This window comes from Grampus griseus (assembly GCF_964374135.1).
Source record: "Grampus griseus genome assembly, chromosome: 8".
Taxonomy (NCBI): domain Eukaryota; kingdom Metazoa; phylum Chordata; class Mammalia; order Artiodactyla; family Delphinidae; genus Grampus; species Grampus griseus.
In genome coordinates this window covers 20,879,504-20,887,232 of record NC_139002.1, presented here as the reverse complement: position 1 = coordinate 20,887,232, position 7,729 = coordinate 20,879,504, and the positions used below count along the sequence as shown (strand labels likewise).

General features: G+C 46.4%; 1 protein-coding gene across 3 annotated transcripts in view; it reads left to right on the top strand.

Annotated features, from left to right (window-relative positions):
- The first annotated feature begins 733 nt into the window (after window positions 1–733).
- Window positions 734–7,729, top strand: part of DIXDC1 (DIX domain containing 1) — a 64,517-nt gene continuing 57,521 nt past the window's right edge. For all 3 annotated transcript variants that reach the window (XM_082659391.1, XM_082659390.1, XM_082659389.1), the window contains exon 1: window positions 734–1,267. In XM_082659391.1, coding sequence (XP_082515517.1) covers window positions 1,208–1,267 — 60 coding nt within the window. In that variant the 5' untranslated portion in view covers window positions 734–1,207. The remainder of the gene's footprint in view (window positions 1,268–7,729) is intronic.

The following is a 7,729-nucleotide window of genomic DNA, read 5'->3' as shown; positions in this document are numbered from 1 at the left end:
GTGTAGAGTCCTAGCTCCTCAAATAGCCTCTGTCAGTGTCCAGCTGTGTCCTTGGGCGAGGCCTGACCTTCTGCACGCCTTAACACTGTGTAAACCCTTCTGCCCATCTGGGATCACGAGGTGTAACATAATACGGGTGTTCTTTCAGCTTCCAGTTTTCCTATAGAGACAAGGGTGTGCACTGAGAGAAAAGATGATTAGTATTTTTAAAAATAAATATGACTGTGACTGGAATAACTAAAAACAGGGGAATAGCTCTCTGTGTCACTTGAGGAAGCTTTTACCTAACCCTTTCAAAAGTACCAGGACATTTTGCAGTTAAACCCATTTTCATTAAAACCCATTTAATTAATTTAAAACTCATTTAAAATATGGGTTTTACATTTTAGCAGTCATTTGAAAAAGAAAGACAGGTTTTTTGGTAAAACCTTGTTCATCCTTGGTTCACCCTTGATGTTTCTGTTGTGATCCTGTGATTGGTTTAGTACTATTTTATTAAATGTACCCTAATACCATCAATAACTAAAGCTCTCTCTATCCTCTTTTTGTGTCTTTCCTTTCTGTTTCCCCTTCTTTAGCCTAACTTCACTGTCCAGGCCCCATGTGGAAAAAGGTTGCTATTTTCAGCTAGTCTGGGGGAAAAAATAATCTTATGATTCACTCCCCTTCCTACCCACCTTGTGGTGGGGCACTTGAGGCCTTAAGTCATCAGAACTTGTGTGTGTCTGTATGTGTGCGTGTGTGTGTGTGTGTGTGTGTGTGTGTGTGCGCGCGCGCGCACAGCACATGCACATACACACGCCGGCAGGCCAGCCTGGTGTGTGTGTGTGTGTGTGTGTGTGTGCAGCGTACGCACACACGCCCATCCCCCGGCCCGGTGTGTGAGAGTGTGCGTGTGTGTGCGCGCCGCGGGGCTCTCCTTGACGCACGCCGGGCAGGGGGCCCCCAGCCAGCGCCCCTCCGCTGGGTGCGCGCCCAGCAGTTTCTATAGGAACCGCGACAGCGCCCGGGCCCCTCCTGCGGAGCCCGGGTGCGAGCATGCCCAGTGGAAGCCGCTAGTTTGGCCCGGGTCTAGGTTTCCAGTAAGTGGCATGCGGGACTCCGGAGACATCCCAATGAGCTGAGCCGAGAGTCTTTGTGTGCACAAGGAGAAGGAGGCGGTGGCCGCCGGGCCCGGAGACCCCGCCCCGGGGGCCCGGCAGGAACAATGCTAGCCTGCCTAACCCGGGGGAACTTACTGGACGTCCTGCAGGAGGGCTTCAATGAGGTAACTGTCCGCTCCTCCCGCACCCCAGCTCCCCTGCCCTAGCGCCTCCCGCCTAGTCTCTGGGAGGGGTCCTCTTCTGCCCCCATCCTCACCGGGACCCCAGAACAAACCCCCCACAGAGCCCTAAGGAGGCTAAGGTGGTGGGTACGGTACAGACGAGCCTGGTGAAATCAAAAGGGCCGACTTCCAGCTGAGCTGGGCGATGACCTTCCCTGAGCCCAGAAGACAGGACCACAAATTCAGAGGTCATCTCCTTCCAAAGGAAGTGGTCTCCTGTCTCCCCAGGCTTTGCCTTAAGGAAATCCCCAGGAAGCCTGTGAATATATGGCAGAGGTGCTCATTCTGTTTCAGGAGCTAAGTGGGTGAGCCAAGGGAGGGTGGGGTGTCATTGCATTGGTAGAAAGTTTGAGAGGGGGCAGGGTGAGTAGGTGGTCCACAGGAAGTGCCCGCTTCATGTTCACATCTCTTTCTAAATCTAGGGCAGTACATTTCTCCAACAACCCCGGGTGTGATTGGCAGACAGGACCTAGGAGGAGAGAGGTTTCTGGGCCCAGTTCAGGGGAGCGGTGTTTGTTCCTTTCTGTGTGAGAGTGGGAAACTGGGGCCTCAATCTGACAGGCAGTATGGGCTAGGGCTGGCGGGGAGTCTTTTTCTCCTCAATGTTTTCTCTCAGAATTTTGTTATTTATTCCATTTTCTTCTCTTGTGACTCCGGACATCCTGGTTTAGGACCTTTGCCCCTTGCAATTTGCTCCATATGTCTTCCACTGCTTCTGTACCCCACCCCTTGGGTTGCCTTATCCCAGCATCCAGGGAGACCCCTACGAGGAGAGCTGGACTGTTAGTTGTGTCTTTCTTCCTTTCTCCCTCTCCCTCTCTTCCCTTTATGTCGCTCTTTCTTAAGTTTAAGTTTTTTTAAAGTGTGTTTTTTTGTTAAGCAGTTAACATATGAATACATTCTCTTCTTAAATATGAACATTGCAGGCAAGACCGAGTGCCTTGGCCACCCTGCCATCCTGGCCTTTTCCCTGGAGGTAACCATTCTCATGAATTTGTGTATAAGATTTTCTTTCTACATCTGCACTACAGACTCTTTCCTTAATTCCTGTTTTTAGTTAAGAAGCTCTGCAGCCTGACCTGCCTCAGATCCTTCCCCATTCCTGGCCCCTGTGCCCCAGCCTTTTTCCTGACACAGAGAGGAAAACTGCACACATGCTGTCCCAACCTAACCAACTGAGACAGAATTTTCCTTTGGCTGAGGGGTGTCACAGCCTTCGCTGAAGGGTAGAGCTTGTGTCCCATCTGCACTGCGCGGGTCCTCATCTTTGCGTCATTCCCCTTTGAACACGTGGAAGGGGATTGTTAACAAAGAGCTACAGTCTGAGAGTTGAAACACAGACGAGCCAGGAAGCCACCTTTTTGAGTGCTTCCAGTATTCTTTTTTCACTCTCTGCCTTTGGGCCTCCCCTGGTCTTGAGCCTCATAGAAAGAAGCTCCTTAGGCCATCTTATGGTCTCCCATTTTTGTCAGTCAGTCCCCAGGGACCAGGTTCCACTATCTTATTAGGAAGAGGAAACCCGCACAGAGTGAGTCCTAGTCTTTGCCTTCTGCTCATTTCACCTCCAAACCTTTCAGCTGAAGAGCCAGGTAAACCAAGGGGCTAGACTGTCTTTTTCTTTTTCACGCTTTGGTGCTTCCATAAATGTCTCCTGACACCCAATTCTTATAAAATATAAGGGAAAAGGAGAGCGGGAGACTTTTCTTTTTGTGGTGGTAATAGAGTCTTCATAAAAATAACAGACAACTTTATAATTAATTCATCTTTAGAATAATGCAGTAATGCCTCTCTTCCCTCTCTGAAATTGGATTTTTCTACCCATCTTGTAAACTTCCCTCCATGCCCTCCACAGGCTAATGTACAGTCCACTCCCTTTTCTTAGTAGCTTTGAACTCTGATAGTCAATAGGTACTTTCGCTTTCTCTGAGAAATTGACATTGTCTAAATAATAGTAATATGTTTAATCTCAATGATTCCTTACAGTTTAAATAATTATTTCATATACATAATAAATTATATTAAATAATGCTTTTCTCATATGGGATCACACATAGTGCTACTGAATAATGGTACAGTTGGTCATTTCAGAGTCAGTGGGGCCCTGTTTGACCTATTCCAGCCTCTAGGGTTGCTTAATAGATCCAGTAATGTTCAGTCTCTTCTGTTAGAGTCATGTGATAAGGGTGTAAAGAGGCACTTAAAAGCTAATGTCAGAATACACTTCAATTTCTCTGAGAAACTCTTCCTACTGGGGCTAAGAATACCACTTACATACCCAGTCATCTCCTGGGAATGAACCAGGCATATCTGAAGCTGTTCTTTATCACCCAGATGCTTTATAGGTCTATGTGGTTAGGGCTGTGACCTCATTCTCTATGGCAGAGAAAACTGCCACAGGAAATGAAGCTGTGGTCCTAATTGGTTAATTATAGGCGAACCCTGCAGCAGTGAAACTCTGCCCTCTGGATCAAGGCTTCCCTCTACCCACTGTTGGCCTCTGTTCTCAGTCCACTTGCCACTCATGGATGACTATGCACATCAGTTTCTTCTACCACCTTCCTTTCTTTCTTCTACCACCTGTCTTCTTCCACCTTCCTGGCCTCCACACACCTAACAAATTACTCACAGGATTGATCCATGTCAATGCTGTCAGTGCAGTTGCTTTTATTGATACAGCAGATCTGCACTGTGAATTATCCACAAGTTTTGGCTACTGCCTCATGCTGTAGCTCACCCTGGCTGTCGTCCCCTGTCTCCTATGTTCTGGGCCTGGCCAGGCTTTCTATCGGTCAGAATTTCCCCATTCTGCCTCTGCCTCAAAGCTATTTATTTGTTTTCTCTGCCTCTTGGTATTGATGTTATATGAATGTTGTCTTTGATTCACGTGCCAGTGTTTTTTCTGGGGGCTGAACTTTCTTTTAAAAAAGACTTTGGTGCTTGTGTTGAAAGGTTTTGACAAACCTGAGACTACAATATGGTTTGGCCAGTAAGCATTCATTCACTTAGTTATTTAGTTCATTACTGGGTGAGGGGATAGATAAAATAATTGAAAAACACCTGGTCCCTGCTGCCAATGAATTTATAGGGAGAGAGATTTATAGTTGTACTGAAAAAACCATAAAGGGTGCTTAATGTGCTAAGTGTCATAAAAGAGGTAGTGTTTTTGGGAGATGAAAGAGATATCTTCCAGCTAATTATATCATGAAAAGCACCAAATATTTACCAACCTACCTGATCACTGAAGCCAGACTTTTTTTTCCTGCTCATTTGGTAAACATGCATGCAAACACTCAATCGATAGACAGTCACTGAATTACTGTGCTTACCAGGCACTGTGCCAAGCTCTGGAAATAGAAGGCAAATAACATAGAATCTGTGCCCAAGTGGCGCTCACAGGCCAGTGAAAATAGAGCAAGTGTTCAGAGTGGAAACTTGGGAAAATTCTGACTATACAGAAATCTTGCTTGTCAGGCAGAGCCAGCTTGTGCCCGGCTGCAGTGTAATGGCCTGAGGGACTGGAAGTTGTGGGAATGGTTTATTAAAATGTTGGTTGACAGGAAATCAGTTCTCTGAGCCTTAACCATTCCAACAGATGACTTGGAAGACTTTCCCTACAATTTTCCCTCCAACTAGAAAAATAGAAATTTAAATCCCACATTGAGAGTCATCTGCCTCAGCGTCATCTGCAGGCCCTGAGAAATACAGGAAGGGCCTTTCTGTGGTGTCATGCCCATAAGGGGGACACAGAATGAGTGAGGAAGGGGATTGGCAGGTGGAGCAGCTGCAGGGCACGTCTCTCCTAAGTGCCCCATGCCTTCCATGGAGGAGGATTTGCAGCATGGGCCAGTCGGAGACTCTCAGTCATTTCCACAATGCATTCCTCTGTGATTTACTATAGAAAGTAAAGGCCTATTAAATCTTCAGTGTAGCAGAGCACCACACCCCCTAGCCTTCTTTTTTCTCTCCTGGCTGATTTCTGCTCTCCTCACCCAGGCTCCTTGGCTTTGTTCCCACAGAAGTCAATGCCAGCTCAACAGATGCTCCCTGGCAGCAAGCTGTCAGGCAGTTTTATGTTCCTTGCGGTGAGTGATGGCCTGGCCAGGCATGTGGATCAGTGATAGGGTGCGGTTTGCCAGGTGCCACTCCCCCAGGCAGTTCAGAGAGGCTGGGGGAGCATTGGAAGTGCTTCAGCCGCCTTGACTGGCCTTGTTGTCTAGGCTGTGCGAACCAAAGATTCCAACTAACGTTTTCCTGAGTGTATTTCCTAATTTGTTATCTCTAAACCAGGCCCCCTTCGAGTGGTCATGGACATAACCTTCAGTGGTGAGGTATGGTAAGGGGGTAGGGAACCAATCCGAAAGGCCCTAACGGTGGGCTCCATGCTCTGTTTCTATAAGGGACACTCGTAGACCATACAGTGATACTTCATTCATTCATTCACAGGCATTTTTTGAGGACTTACCTTGTAACATGTACTCATGAAGAAACAGAGTGTTTGTTGAACTCACAGTTAATGGAAATGTTAAAATAAGGTTAGGAGATGGTATGTTTTCAGATTTCATCATATCATTATTCTTTGACCACTGGGCTGAACAGGAATACAAAGAGCTCTGCCCATACAGGGAAGAAGACATTTAATGATATTTTTACTTACTAACTTTATTTTTAAGTGATTACCCATCAGGTTCAATGAATAGCTTTTCCTGGTTCAGTAAAGGCCTGAAAGAGTTAATAGAAAAGAAATACAATATTGCATTCTTTTACTGGGAGAATTTAGGCCAGTAATAACTCCAGGTTTCCAAACCTCCTGCCTTCCTCTCAGTTTCTCAGCAATGTCTCCACCCCCATCTCATCTTCTGCTGGAGGAGGGTCTCAGCGTTCTAAACAGGTATCTGGTTTCACTGTAGAACTGATTTCCTTCCTGAGCCATTCAGGCCTCCTCCTGAGCTCTCTCTCCAGCACTGCTTTTCATGTTTGTCTTTCTTGCTGGCCAGCAGGGAGCCGTAAAGCCAACTCCTTGGATGTTTCTCCACTGGGAACACTAGGTATCACAGATTTCCCTGGTGAAGCCCGGTCAGTGCTTTTGCAACTCTAATGGCATAAGTCCCCTGCAGGAATTCTCTTTGACCTAGAGGCTTAGAGTAGATAGAGAGCAGAGGCTGGGTTTACAGACTTGTTTGGAAGGAAGTTCAGGTCCCAAAGAAAAACAGAAAGAAAGTTACATTTGGTGACAAGAAAGCTTCCTTGCACAAAGGAAGAATGTGGACAGAATTGTCTGTTCTGGAAGAGTTTTACCTCATATTCTTGTTCGGTTTTGGAGTGACCTGGAGGAAGCTAATGGAGATACCTCCAGCCGCTCCCTGGTATTACCACTGCTCTCACAGCGTTAGCGGTCCAGTCTCATCAACGCAAAATCCTGCTCACACAGTTTTGACTATTGCTATGTCTACTTTTCCTCCCCCTGAGGCCTGACTCAGATAGTCATAAAAACTCTGTCTTTCTTAACTTCTGGATTGCACAGGCATCCTTCTAGCTTCCCCAGAACAAATGAGAGATGTTAATCCTGGACTGAGATTACTTCTGTGCTGCCGCTGACATCGTCTGTTGGATTGTCTTGTTTCCTTTATTAGTTTGGTTATAAAGTGCCAAGAACCCATCTTGAAATGGCAGAGATAGAAAGTGGAATTTACTGACTCATGGAATCCAAGGAAAAGGCTGAAAAACTAAACCATGGAAAGTGCAAGGATTGGGCTGTGTCCCAGAAACAATGAAAATCAAGATCTCAAAACACTGGCAGGATCTCTCCCTCTGCTCTCTGTCTCTTATCTCTGGTTCTTTCTGTGGGTAGCTTCCTTCTCACTACAAATGACTTTTCTCTCAGGTGGGCAACATGGCTTATGGCAACATCCAACTTTTATATCTTACAACTTTGTCAGAGACAGAGAGAGAAAACTGATTCGATTCCTAAATGCCAGATCAAAAAATTCCAGGGATTGGCTGGATTTGACCAATCAACTCAGCTAGACCAGTCACCTGTGGCCAGTAGATGGGGTTACATGATACCAGCTGGTCCTGGGGCCCACCACTGTTTTTGCAGAGGGGGCGTGTTTCTAGAGAAGGGAATTATTGTGAGCTGGGCAGCTACCCCAAGAGCTGTGAGCTACAACACCCCCAGGGGCCTGATTTGAATCTGACTGTGGTCCTACTGTGCTTCTCCAGCTGCTGTTGGAAACAGATCAAGAACTGGGGGGCATTTTCAAGATATATTTCTTAATAACCAAGATACTTTCATATTTTGGAACCTGTTGCATCTTGTCTTCACTGAATAATAGACTTACAAAATGACAGTGCTAGAAGGAAACAAAATGCAGTGCTTTTTTCCCCCGGCTGCTGAAAGAAGCCCTA